We start from the raw sequence: 15,196 nt of genomic DNA, 5'->3' as shown, positions 1-15,196 counted from the left end.
TCAAAAGCAGCAGCAGCAATGAGGCTGAATGGTCTTTCTTTCTTTCTTTCTTTTTTGAGACAGAGTTTCATTCACTGTTGTTGCCCAGGCTGGAGCGCAATGGCGCGATCTTGGCTCATTGCAACCTCTGCCTCCCGGGTTCAAGCGATTCTCCTGCCTCAGCCTCTGGATTAGCTAGGATTATAGGCGCCCGCCACCACGCCCGGCTAATTTTTGTATTTTTAGTAGAGACGGGCTTTCTCCATGTTGGTCAGGCTGGTCTCGACCTCCTGACCTCAGGTGATCTGTCCGCCTCGGCCTCCCAAAGTGCTGGGATTACAGGCTTGAGCCACTGCGCCTGGCCTCTGAATGGTATTTCTAATGGACTCATGGGTGGGATAGATGAGATTACAAGAATTGCAATTTAGGATCCGCAATTTAGGTTTGGGATTGAAACTCCCCTCCCCCCACCCAGTATACCCTAGGACTAAAGGTGAATCCAGAATCGACAGTACTCATGGGGACTAAAGGCCAGCTTCAAATAATCTCATTCCCTACGTAGATTAAGAAGACCTCAGATTGCCGGCACCTCTACTCTAGCTTACTTGCCATAATTAAAGATGAATCTTCTATGGAAGAAGAAAATATGCAGCTGAGTGCCGTGGCTTACACCTTTAATCCGAGTTCTTTGGGAGGCTGAGGAGGGAAGATTAATTGAGGCCAGGAGTTGGAGACCAGTCTGAGCAACATAGCGAGAGATCCCATATCTGCAAAAAATTTAAAAATTAGCTGGGCAAGGTGGTGTGCGCCTGCCATACTAGCTACTCTGGAGGCTGAGGTGGGAGGATTGTTTTAAGCCCAGGCGTTTGAGGTTACAGTGAGCTATAATCACATCACTACACTTCAGCCTGGGTGACCAAGCAAGACCCTGTCTCTAAAGAAATTTTTTTAAAAAGATAATATATCATCCAGTGCTTTAAATTATCCCTATAATTTTTGTATACAGTGACGAGCACTAGTACAAAGAGATTCGTTGTCTGAAAAACCAAGAAAATCAGCAAACAATAGAAATAGACCCACAGGAGATCTGACATTAAAACTATTTAATATGTTCAAGGAATTATAAGATGGAGAAATTTAGCAGAGAACTAGAAGCTAAAAAAAGAAAACCCTTGAACTAAAAAGTACTGTAACTGATAAAAACTCACTGGATGATTTAACAGCAAACTGGACACAGCTGAAGGATTTGTGAGCTTGAGAATAGATGAGAAAAAAATATACAGAATAAAGTTCAGATTTACCAAAATGGGACATAGAGATTAAGATATGTCATAAGATACAGGGAAAAGATCTTATAAATATAAATGGAGTTTCAGAAAGATATTAAAGAGAATGAAGATAAATCAATATTTGAACAGATAATGGATGACAATTTTAAAAATTAACAAAAGACATTGTAGATTCAAGAAAGGCTATACATCTCAAGCAAGAGAAAGACAAAAAAAGCAGGCCAGGCATGGTGGCGCACCCCTGTAATCCCAGCACTTATGGAGGCTGAGGTAGTTGGATCTCTTGAGCTCAGGAGTTTGAGACCAGCCCGGCCAACATGGCAAAACCCTGACTCTACAAAAAAATTAGCTGGGTGTGGTGGCATGCGCCTGTGGTCCCAGCTACTCAGGAGGCTGAAGAAGGAGGATCACTTGAATCTGGGAGGTCAAGGCTGCAGTGAGCTGAGATTGCGCCACTGCATTCCAGCGCCACCACACTCCAAACCTTCTGAAACAACTGCTTCAAAAACAAAAAAAAAACCTTCCAACTGCTTTAAAAACAAAAACAAAAATCCCTACCAACTTCTTCAAAAACAAACAACAAAAAAAAAGAAGAAAAAAAGACAGAAATATAAAGCCACACTTAGCTACAAGAGTAAAGCTGCTAAAACTAAAATAAAACATACATGCACAAAGACAAAGAAAATCTTAAAAGCAGCTAGAGGAAAGAGATAGATTACTTTCAAAGGAGGCTCAAAAAGAGAGCTAAGTTCACTGCAGAAACAATGGAAGTCAAGAGACAAAGATATTTCCAGACAAATATTGAGAGAATTTGCCACTATCAGACCTACACAGAAACAGGTAACAAAATTATTCTTTAGGAGGAAGGAAAAAGGTGGAAGATCAGAGGTACAGGAAAGAATGAAAAGAACAAAAATAAATATGCGTGTAAATCAAAATGAATGTTAACTTTTTTTTCTTTTTTTTAGACAGAGTCTCTCTCTGTCATCCAAGCTGGAGTGCAGTGGCATGAACACTGCTCACTGCAGCCTTGACTTCCTGGGCTCAAGTAATCCTCTTGCCTCTGCCTTTTGTGTAGCTGGGACCACAGGCACACGCCAGCATGGCTGGCTAATTTTTTTATTTTTTGTAGAGACAAGGGTCTCAGTTTGTTGTCCAGGCTGGGAATGGTATAAAACATGAAAAATTTTAGTAGAGCATTAAATTTATATATAATTATATATAAAAAATTAAATATTAGGATGGGATAAAGGAAGTTGAAGTGAGCTAAGGTTCTTGCATCATCCAGGAAGTAATAATTATGTACTTCACTTTAAAAAGTTGATGCATGATGTTAGCTCTTTAGGTATTCGCTAAAAGAAGAGTAAAAGAATATATTTAACATACTAAATAGCATATGGGGAGATATCAATAGCAAATGTATATATATTCTTAGAGATGGGGTCTTGCACTGTTGCCCAGGCTGGAGTTCATTGGTGCTGTCACAGCTCACGGCAACCTCCAACTCCTGGGCTCAAGCAATCCTCCCGCCTGTCTCCTGGGCAGCTAGGACTGCAGCCATAAGCCACTATGCCTGGCCATTTTATTTTTTTATGGAGATAGGGTCTCCACATGTTGTCCAGGCTGATCTCCAACTCCTGGCCACAAGCTATCCTCCTGCCTTGGACTCCTAACACACTAGGATTACAGGCATGGGCCAATGTGCCTGGCCAAAAAAATGTTTAAAGCAACTGAAAAGGGACATAGAACAGACAGGACAAATGGAAAGTAAATTCTCTGGTGACAGATTTCAACTCAAAGATTGCTAGTAGTTACATTAAATGTGGTTTGACTGAGACAATGATTGTCAGATCAGATTTTTAAAAACTGCTTACAGAAGACATACCTGAAATGTAAGGATACACAAAGTTTTAAAGTAAAAGGATGTCAAGGCATACCACTGCTAGCATTAGCTAAATGAAAGTTGGTGTGTTATGTTAATATCAGACAACACAAAAAACAAATTCATACAATTTCCAAGCATTGAGATTAAGCAGTTTGTTTTTCAATGAAAGTTCAGGAAATAAATAACTAGAAAATCTCTTTATTTTTGGAAATGCTCTTTTAAATAACTTGTGAGTCAAAGAAGAAATCACAGTATAAATTATAAAATATTTGAAACTGAATGATGAAAACACTATCAAAATTTGTGCAATTGCAGCTGAAGCCATGTATAGAGGAAAATCTTAGATCCCTAAATGCAGATATTAGAAAAGAAGAAAGCCTGAATTGTCAATAAGCTAAGTAAGCATCCATCTCAAGAACTTTGAAACAGAACAACAAATTATACCCAAAGAAGGTAAAAAGAAGGAATAGAGATCAGAGTGCAATTGAACCACTTTGAAACTATTTGTCACTATATATATATATTTTTGTTGTTGTTGTTGTTGTTGTTGTTGAGATGGAGTCTCATTCTGTCACCCAGGCTGAAGTGCAATGGCACGATCTCAGGTTACTGCAACCTCTGCCTCCCGGGTTCAAGCGATTCTCCTGCCTCAGCCTCCCAAGTAGCTGGAATTACAGGCATGTGCCACCACGCCGGCTTTTTTTTTTTTTTTTTTTTTTTTTTTTTTTGTATTTTTAGTAGAGATGGGTTTCACCATGTTGGCCAGCCTGGTCTCAAACTCCTGACCTTGTGATCCGCCCGCCTCGGCCTCCTAAAGTGCTGGGGTTACAGGCGTGAGCCACCACGCCTGGCCTTCAATTTTTTTTTTAAGAGGCAGGGTCTTGCTGTGTTGCCAGGCTGGTCTCAAACTCCTGGGCTCAAGTGATCCTCCTGCCTCAGCCACCCAAAGTGCTGGAATTATAGGTGAGAGCCACTGTGTCTGGCCTTTAAAGTTTAAAAATAGAAACAGAGGATATTGTGAACAACTTCATGCCAATAAAATTCTAAAGTTCAATGAAATAGGCTAATTCCTAGAAAAGTAGAAATTACCAAAACTGACATTAGTAAAAGATTAGAAAGTAGTATCATAACCAATAATACTCCATCAGTAGTTAGGTCTAGATGGTTTTATAGACTAGCACTACCAAATTTACAAGAAATAAATAATCCCAATTTATATAAACTATTCCAGTGTATAAAATAACAAGGGCCATTCTTAATTCATTCTATGATGTTAGCATACACTTTATACCAAAATCTGACATGAATAGCACAAGAAAGCAAAATTACTATGCAATTTCACTGAAGAATAAAGATAGAAAAATCATAAACAAAATATTAGCCAACCGAATCTAATAAAAGACTGATTTGAAATTAGAAAGTAAATTAATGTAAATAACTACATTAATATATTAAAGGAAAAATATAGGAATATCTCAATAAATGCTGAAAAATCTCTTACACAGTTTGACATATATTCATGAAAAGAAAGCTTAGCAAAATTGAAACAGAACTTTCCTTAATCTAATAGTAGGAATCTGCCCAAAAAACCTACAGCAAACATTGTACTTAATGATGAAATGTTGAATATATTCTTGAAGATCAGGAACAAGATGAGTGCCTGCTATTAACACTTCTATTCAACATTGTTCTGAAAGTCCTAGTCAGTATAACAACCAAAAAGAGAAGGAAACAGGTTTTTAAAAAGAAGAACAGTCTGGGCATGGTGGCTCACGCCTGTAATCCCAGCACTTTGGGAGGCCGAGGCAGGTGGATCACCTGAGGTCAGCAGTTCGAGACTAGCCTGGCCAACATGGTGAAACCCTGTCTCTACTAATAATACAAAAATTAGCTGGGCATCATGGCACACGCCTGCAGTCCCAGCTACCCAGGAGGCTGCGGCAGGAGAATCACTTGAACCCGGGAGGCGGAGGTTGCAGTGAGCTGAGATCACGCCATTGCACCCCAGCCTGGGCAACAAGCGCAAAACTCTGTCTCCAATAAAAAAAAAAAAAAAATAGGAAGAACAAAGCAATTATTTTTAGATGGTATTATTATCAACCAAAAACCCCCAAAAATAGAATAGTAAGATTGATTGATAAATAATAAATATTTAAAAATCAGTTACATTTCTGTATACCAGCAATAAGCAAAGCCAAAAAAATTTTTTTTGAGACAGGGTCTTGGTCAGCTAGGCTGGAGTGCAGTGGCATGATCATAGCTCACTACAGCCTCAACCTCCCTGACTCAGCTGATCCTCCCACCTCAGCCACCCAAATAGCTGGGACTACAGGTGTGCACCATCATACCTGGCTAATTTTTAAATTTTTTGTAGAGACAAGGTCTCACTGTGTTGCACAGGCTGGTCTCAAACTCCTGAGCTCAAGTAATCTTTCCTCCTTGGTCTCCCAAAATTCTGGGATAACAAGAATAAGCCACTGTGTCCAGCATAAGCAAAAATTTTAAAAGAACATTTATTCAAATATATAAAAAAAATCAAGTGCCCAGGAATAAGTTCAACAGAAGGTAGGCATGGGCCATATGGAGGAAACTATACAATTTTGTTGAGAGAATTACAGAAGATTTAAATAAATGGAGATAGATTATGTTAATGGATTGGAAGATTCCATATTGTAAAGATAGCAGTTCCATTACAACTTTTTGGGCCACGCGCGATGGCTCATGCCTGTAATCCCAGCACTTTGGGAGGCTGAGGTGGGTGGGTCACCTGAGGTAAGGAGTTAGAGACCAGCCTGGCTAGCATGGTGAAACCCCGTTTCTACTAAAAATACAAAAAGTTAGCTGGGCATGGTGGCACATGCCTGTAATCCCAGGTACTTGGGAGGCTGAGGCAGGAAAATCTTTTGAACCCAGGAGGCAGAGGTTGCAGTGAGCTGAGATTGTGCCATTGCACTCCAGCTTGGGCAACAAGAGCAAAACTCTGTCTCAAAAAAAACAACACAACCTTTTGGTATTAATAGATTTAATATAATCTCAATTAACATCTGCACCTGGGGGGGGGTGTGTGTGTGTGTGTGTATACATAAATTGATATGTTGATTCTAATTGTATAAGGATGGTCAAAGATCCAAGATTTACTCAGATACTCTAAGAAAATCTTTAATGTGTGGGAAAATGTGCATATTACTGTATGAGGTAAATCAATATTGTATCATATAAATTCTACCTAAGTAATCTGTAAAGTCAGTGCATTTCAATAAAATTTCAACAAAATTTTTTAACAGAACCTGACATGGTATATATAAAATTTACTTGAAGAGAAAGCATAGTATTAGCCAAGAAAAAGTGTCTGTAAAGCAAATGGGGGAGTCTTGCTTTGCCACATAGCAAATATATCATAAGCCTTCTAGAAATTAAGATAGTGTGATGTTGCATAGAATACCAATATACAGTCGAAGAACAAAACTTGTGTGTAGTGAAGATGGCATTATAAACCAATGTAAATAAGATCAGCCTTGATATTGGGACAAATTGTGTACCAGCAATAAACAAAGCAATATGTATCTTTTAAACAAATATGTATATTTTAAAAGATACATATCATACCATGTACAAAAATATACTATAATTTGATTCAAACAAAGCAATAACTAACAGTTTTATAGATCCCTTTTATACAATGTTCAAGATTAAGAATCTCCCAGAGGTTGGCTTTGTGTGGTGGCTCACACCTATAATCCCAGCAATTTGGGAGGCTGAGGCAGGAGGATCACTTGAGGTTTGAGACCAGCCAGGGCAACACGGTGAAACCCTGTCTCCATTAAAAATACAAAAATTAGTGGGGTGTGGTGGCGGGTGCCTGTAATCCCAGTTACTCTGGAGGCTGAGGCAGGAGAATCACTTGAACCAGGGAGGTGGAGGTTGCAGTGAACTGAGGTTGCGCCACCACACTTCAGCCTGGGTGATAGAGCGAGACTTCGTCTCAGAAAAAAAGAATCTCCCAGAGTCTGGGACTGGTGGTTCATGCCTGTAATCCCAGAGTTTTGGGAGGCTGATGTGGGAGGATCACTTGAGGCCAGGAATTTGAGACCAGCTTGAGCAACATAGTGTGATCCCATCTCCACCAAAAAAAAAAGTCTCCCAGAATCATTGATTCACTACTTATGCACAAAAGGGAAAAAAGTTCATTTCAGGGTTCTTCTGACTTACAAAAAGAAATAGCTATTTATATGTCTTCAAAAATTACAAATATTAATTTGAATATTTTTACTCCCGATGACTAGCATAAAAAATTTCAGATATTATTAAACTTTGAAGTCCAAATGTCTTAAAAAAGGGTTTATGCAGACAAGTCCATGATTAGTAAATATAGAAAAGATTTCAACTTTTTTTTTTTGAGACAGAATCTTACTCTGTCACTCAGGCTGGAGTGCAGTAGCGTGATCTTGGCTCACTGCAACCTCCGCCTCCTGGGTTCAAGCGATTCTCCTGCCTCAGCCTCCCAAGTAGCTGGGACTACAGGCCCCCACCACCACACCTGGCTAACATTTTTTGAATTTTTAGTAGAGACAGGGTTTCATTATGTTGGCCAGTCTGGTCTCGAACTCCTGACCTTGTGATCCACCCACCTCGGTCTCCCAAAGTACTGGGATCACAGGCGTGGGCCACTGCACCCGGCCAAGATTTCAACTTAATGGTTGTTTTTTAATCTCCCACTTTACCTAAAAAGTTTGTTCTGAATAGAAAAGTTTTTGGCTATTTATTCTATCTTACGTACGTTCATCTTAGTTGTATAAAATACACAGGATTTCATTTGCTAGAAATGAAATGAATCTGAAAGAGCAGGGCCCACAAAAAACTTATACTTAATCAAAATAAATAGAATAAAATACAATAGATTTTCACAAATCAAAACAAGGTTTGTAAAAGGTTTATAAAAATATAACTTTGCAGTGGGGAAGGCCTGAAACAAGAGACAAACCTAAAAAACCATGAAGGAAAAGAATGATAAGTTTGACTATGTTTAACTGCTCTGATAGGTTATATGCCAGATATTTTCCAGTACATTTTATTGACAGTGATGAAGAAATATATAATTTGGTTGTATATGAATTTCCCCTAAGTTGTCTCATCAATGTACATTTTTTTGGCAACCACCTTTTTTATTTAAAAATATGTTTTGCAGTTCTTTCATATTCATATAAAGCTACCCCTTTTTAACTTCTCTACAGTATTTCAAAGTATTGTGTGCTATGGCTTGTATAATCAATCACTCCCTGTGTCATGTACATTTAAGATACTTTGAATTTCTCCTTTTTACAATGAAGCATATCTTTATATGTCTCTTTGTATTTGTAAGTAATTAGTTCTCTAGATTAAATTCCCAGAAAAAATTGCTGAGTCAAAACATATGCCCATTTTAAATTCTGATACTTTAGAGGTGCTGTCCAAACATAAGCTGTACCAGATTATACTCCACGATAATGTATGAGAGTACCATTTCCTACTACTCTTGCCAACCACAGATAGTATCGATCTTTTAAACATTTGCTACTAACATGGGCAAAAAAAAAAGTTATTTACCTATAGCTTGTGTAATTATAAATAAGTGAACATCAATAACCAGCGAATGCTAGAAAACTAAACAAGATAAATGTGTCATTTGCTTTCAGGTCAGTGCTGACAGTTGCTTGTGAACAAACTGAAGTTCTGCTTTTTGACCCTATATCTTCAAAGCACATAAAAACACTTTCTGAAGCTCATGAAGACTGTGTAAATAATATCAGGTTAGTATTTTAGTGAAAAAGTGAACTTTATCAGTGTGGCCCAAAATGTTCTGTTTTGGAAGTTAGTGAAAATGAAAATGTTTAATGCCTTATCCAGCACTGCTAGATGATCCACATTGTGAATTGTGAATCTAATCCCTTATAAAACTAATCCTTTAATTACAAAACTTACTCTTAGCTATCTTGGATTGGAATGTTTCTGAAATACATTTCTAACTTCTATATAATTTTACCTTTTCATATATTAGGGTCATCATTATGAACCTCAGCCATGTATTATGCTAGTCCTGTAATGCCTTTGTGCTAATGATTTGTGTAGAATGATGGCAGTCCCATTGCTTAGCACCTCTCACTTCCACCCCACCACTCTCTGCAGAAATACAGACTGTTAAGAGGAAAAAGTACATGCACAGACAATTTCTCTGTAGCATCATTGGAAGCTCCTTAATTTTCAATAATGTGGGAAGTGAATTATAATTGAGTAGTTTGGTGATTAATATTCAGTCATTAAAATGATGGTCATAGAGACTACATAGCAACATAGACAAATGCTTCGCATAATACAGGGTAAAATTGTGATAAGAATTATACAAATAGGAGATGATACAGAAGAAAAAGATTAAAAGGAAATATTTTAAAATTCTAACAGTAGTTAAAATGGATGGATTATGAGTAATTTTCTATTTTTTCTATGTAATGAGATTATATTACTTTTATAATTATTACTTTTAATTTTCTGAAAAAAGAAATAGGTAAATTACTAGTCAACGTAACATACTGGGTGTTTTGATGTAACTCCTATGCTCGAAACACATAGAAGAATAAATTAAATAGCACAAAAAGTATAGCCAGGTTCTGAAACAACATAAACATCTTTGTGGGCCAGAAATGAAACACGGACACAAAGTTTTAAACAGGGCTGAAACCACAGACCAGCTGGCTTTCAGTCTAGCACTGACAGCTAGTAGTTTTGCTCCTGTCAGGTAAAAGGATTAAGAAGTGCTTAAGTGTTTCATGCGAGGCAGGAACCAGAGCCAGAATCACTACATGAAGTCCGGGGTTTGGTTAAAATATCTGTCTTATTTATGAAAGGCTGAAAAGAGAAAAGAGCTATTCACTACCTGAGACTATAAGTTTTAGCTGATAAAAACACAGCCTCATCAATAGCTATTGAATGAAGCCACTTGCTGAGTCAGTAACTGAATGTCTATGTATGATATTTCCAGTATCATGATTAAAATGGAGCCCCGAAATGTCATTATAAGGCCTAGTTGTGGACTGGGGGCCCAGATGGCCAAGTGGGAGCAACTCTGAAACCATTAAATAGGAGGAGAGAGAGAAATTAAAAACCTTTTCTATTCAAAAGAAACCTATAACCCAAATTCTAAAATTTATAAAGACATATAATATTAATATAACAAAATCAGCCACCAAAACATTCATTTCTCTGGATGAAATTAATTTTATGGAGCAGTTCAACAAAGACTTTATTTTAAAAAATAAATTATGTATTTATTTTTGACTAGTAATAGATGCACGTAGTACAAAATTCAAAGGTACAAAAAGGGTAAACAGTGAAAAGTAAGTCTATCTCCACCTCTTTCACCTAGCCACCCAGTTTCCCTCCCCAAAGGCAACCACTGTTACCCATTTCTTGCTATCCTTTCTAAGATAATTGTTGCATATACAAACATATATATATACACACACACTCACACATATGTACATTTTTATATAAATGGTAGCATTTACACATATTATTATTTACCTTGCCTTTTTCACTTAATAACATGTTTAGAGATCATTTGATATTAATACCCATGGGATTACCTTATTCTTTTTAATAGCTGCATGGTATTCCAATGATTGGGAGAAACTTTTAAGCCTTTAACTTTTGCTTTTAACTTTAACTTTTAAGGATGCTCAGAGAAATAAATTAAGGATACGTTCCAATTAAAGAGAGCTTAAAAACTGAAACAAAAGAGATTGAACAAGAAGAAGTCAATGTAGTAAAGAACTAGCTAGAACTCTTAGAAATTAAAAATGTCAAGCTGCCCAGAAATAAATCCAAATACTTACAGCCAACTGATCTTGGACAAAGCAAACAAAAACATAAAGTGGGGAAAGGACACCCTTTTCAACAAATGGTGCTAGGATAATTGGCTAGCCACATGTAGGAGAATGTAACTGGATTCTCTTCTCTCACTTTATACAAAAATCAGCTCAAGATGGATTAAGGACTTAAACCTAAGACCTGAAACTATAATAAAAAAAAAACCCTTCTAGACATTGGCTTAGGCAAGGATTTCATGACCAAAACCCCAAAAGCAATTGCAATAAAGATAAAGATAAATAGCTGGGACCTAATTAAACTAAAGAGATTTGGCATGGCGAAAGGAACAGTCGGCAGAATAAACAGACAACCCACAGAGTGGGAGAAAATCTTCGCAATCTATACATCTGACAAAGGACTAATATCCAGAATCTACAACAAACTCAAATCAGTAAAAAAAAACAACAATCAATCCCATTAAAAAAGTGGGCTAAGGAAATGAATAGATAATTCTCAGAAGAATAATTCTTCATATGACCAACAAACGTATGAAAAAATGCTGAACATCACTAATGATCAGGGAAATGCAAATCAAAACCATAATGCAATACCGCCTTACTCCTGTAAGAATGGCCATAATCAAAAAATCAAAAAACAGTAGATGCTGGTGTGGATGTGGTGATCAGGAACACTTCTACACTGCTGGTGGGAATGTAAACTAGTACAGCCGCTGTGGAAAACAGTGTGGAGATTCCTTGAAGAACTAAAAGTAGAACTACCATTTGATCCAGCAATTCCACTACTGGGTATCTACCCAGAGGAAAAGAAGTCATTATTTGAAAAAGATACTTGCACACTCATGTTTATAGCAGCACAATTCACAATAGCCAAATCGTGGAACCAACCCAAATGCCCATTAATCAATGAGTGGATAAAGAAACTGTGATATATATATATATATATATATATATATGATGGAATATTACTCAGCCATAAAAAGGAATGAATTAACAGCATTTGCAATGACCTGGATGAGATTGGAGACTATTATTTTAAGTGAAGTAACTCAGGAATGGAAAACCAAACATCATAGGTTCCCACTAATATGTGGGACCTAAGCTATGAGGACATAAAGGCATAAGAATGATACAATAGACTTTGGGGACTTAAGGGGAAGAGTGGGAGGTTGGGCAAAGGATAAAAGACAACAAATATGATGCAGTGTATACTGCTTGGGTGATGGGTGCACCAGGGTCTCACAAATCCCCACTAAAGAACTTACTCATGTAACCAAATACCACCTGTATTCCAATAACTTACGGAAAAATAAAATAAAATTTAAAAAAAGTCAAGCTGGGCTTGGTGTCTTGCACCTGTAATCCCAGCAACTTGAGAGGCTGAGGCAGGAGGATCACTTGAGCCCAGGAGTTCAAGGCAGCAGTGAGCTATGATTGCATCACTGCTCTCAGCCTAGGTGACAGAGCAAGACTCTATCTTTATAAAAAGAAAGAAAAAGAAATTATGTAGTTGGTATATAAAAAACTCAATAGATGGGATAAACTTTACCTTTTACACTATTGATAAATGAATTAATGAGTTAGAATATAGCACTTAAAATTCACACAGAACACATAAAAAAGGTTAAAATATGAAAAAGTAGTTGAAAGACAGGATTAATTGAGAGATTACAGTGTATAGTTATAGAAAAATATTGGTGGAAAACTAAATTTTTGAAGATAACAATGGCTGAGAATTTTTAGCGCTGAAGGGCCTGAGACATCAAATCAGAAGTGAACTTTATAGTGTTTGCAGTTTAAATAAAGATAAATCTGCAGCTAGACAGGTTGTGGTGAAACTCTAGAATACCAAAAGTCAAGAGAAAATCTTAGAAGCCACCAAAGTTAGAAGCCAGATTACCTACAGAAGTACAATAATTACAGAAACAGGTTTCTCATTAGCAATAGTTGATATCAGGAGAAAATGGAGTAATATTAATATCTTCAATATGAAGGTAAAATAATGTTCAATACCATGTTATGTCCAGGGAAACTGTTAATCCAGACTAAAGAATTGTAATTAGGTAAAATGTTAACTGTTATTAAGAGAAAAGAATTTAGGAGTTTTTTTGGGGAGGGGCTACATGTAAAACAAAATAAAAACTAAAACTCTAAATTAGCACTATCCAATAAAAATGTAATGCCAATCACATATGTAATTTTTAATTTTATAGTAGTCACACTAAAAAAGAAAAAAGAGGTAAAATTAATTTTTAATAATTTATTTAACCCAGTATGTCCAAAATATTATCATTTCAACATGTAATCAATATAAAAATTGAGATATTTTACTTTCATTTTTTTCATGCTGTCTTCAAAATCCAGTTTGTATTTTATACTTAGAGCACATCTTTTTTTTTTTTTTTTTTTTGAGACAGAGTCTCACTATGTTGCCCAGGCTGGAGTGCAGTGGCGTGATCTCAGCTCACTGCAACCTCTGTCTCCTGGACTGAAGCAATTCTTGTGCCTCAGCCTCCTGAGTAGCTGGGATTACAGGCATGTGCCACCACAGTCAGCTAATTTTTGTATTTTTAGTAGAGATGGGGTTTCACCACGTTGGCCAGGCTGGTCTCGAACTCCTAACCTCAAATGATCTACCTGCTTCAGCCTCCCAATGTGCTGGGATTACAGGCATCAGGCACCATGCCCAGTCATTAGAGCACATCTTAATTCAGACTGCCTGCCTATCAATGACTCAAAAGCAGATGTAGGTAATGGCTACATTACCAAATTGGACAGTGTGGTTCTAGATAGTAACAACAAATAGATTGCATGCACGGGGGAGTTTTGTTAAGTGGGAAGGTATAATATGTTAAGGCCCTCTTCATGTTCAAGAGGAAGATAAAAATATTAAGTAATTCAGACTCTTCTAGCAAAATGTATAATTAAATATATGTGATGAAAAAAACTGAAAAGATTTAACTAAGATAATGGAAATACAAACCATTATAGCTCTCAAAGCAGCAGAAGGGCAAAAGAGAATATTGAAAACTTAATCAGTTCAGTAAAAGACAGGATAGTTTAAAAAAGTAAAAAAAAAAAATTTAAATGAAGAAAAGGGATGATAAATAGAATATAGAAAATGAGAAGTAGAAAGAGTTCCAAATATATGAGTAGTTCAAAGTAAATATAGATTAATTTTCTTTGTTAAGAGTCAACAATTTGAATAAAAAGCCAAATTATTTATCTGTTGCTCTATCGATAGATGTTTAGCAATGCCAAAAATAAAACCACTGAGAAATGGGAAAAGAAAACTGATAGAAATTATCAATATCAGACAGATGAAAGACCAAGGGCTTTAATAAAGATAAAATGAAACAGTACACATTAATAAAAGGAAAAGTCTACCAAGAAGATATAATAATTATGAACTTGAATGCACCTTAAATATAGCCTTAAAATACACAAAGCAAAAACAGAATTATAAAGAATTAGAAGTCTACAATTATAGTGAGATATTTTAATACAGGTGTGTCCAAAACTGATAAATCAAGCAGATAAAAATTAGGCAGTAGAAGATTTTAAAATATCCTGAACAAATGGCTGTTATTAAAAAGTCAAAAAAATACAGATGCTGGTGAGGTTACGGAGAAAAAGGAACACCTATACACTGTTGGTGAGAGTGTAAATTAGTTCAGCCATTGTGGAAAATAGTGTGTTGATTCCTCAAAGACCTAAAAACAACTACCATTCGACCCAGGAGTCCCATTACAGGGTATATACCCAAAGGAATAAAGACACATGCATGCATATGTTCATTGCAGCACTATTCACAATAGCAAAAACATGGAATCAACCTAAATGCCCATTAATGGCAGACTGGATAAGGAAAACATAGTACATATACACCATGGAATACTATGCAGCCATAAAAAAGAATGAGATCATGTCCTTTGCAGGAACATGGGTAAAACTGGAGGCCATTATCTTTAGCAAATTAATGCAGGAACAGAAAACCAAATACTGCATGTTCTCACTTAGAAGTGGGAGCTAGATGATGAGAACACATGGACAACATAGAGGGGAGCAACAGACGCTGGGGCCTTCCAGAGAGTGGAGGGTGGGAGGTGGGAGAGGATCAGGTTAAATAACTAATGAGTACTAGGCTTAATACCTGAGTGACAAAATAATCTGTACAGCAAACTCTA

General features: G+C 36.7%; 1 protein-coding gene across 6 annotated transcripts in view; it reads left to right on the top strand.

Annotated features, from left to right (window-relative positions):
- The window catches only part of DCAF10 (DDB1 and CUL4 associated factor 10), a 61,108-nt gene that overhangs the window by 9,638 nt on the left and 36,274 nt on the right, over positions 1-15,196 (top strand). For 5 of the 6 annotated variants that reach the window (XM_055092018.2, XM_008967744.4, XM_008967735.4 and 2 more), the window contains exon 2: positions 8,826-8,939. The exons of the other annotated variant lie outside the window; for it this stretch is intronic. In XM_055092018.2, the coding sequence (XP_054947993.1) occupies positions 8,826-8,939 (114 nt within the window). The remainder of the gene's footprint in view (positions 1-8,825; positions 8,940-15,196) is intronic. 6 annotated transcript variants of the gene reach the window in all.

The sequence above is a fragment of the Pan paniscus genome, chromosome 11 (assembly GCF_029289425.2).
Source record: "Pan paniscus chromosome 11, NHGRI_mPanPan1-v2.0_pri, whole genome shotgun sequence".
NCBI lineage: Eukaryota > Metazoa > Chordata > Mammalia > Primates > Hominidae > Pan > Pan paniscus.
This window is presented reverse-complemented; position numbering and strand designations above follow the sequence as displayed.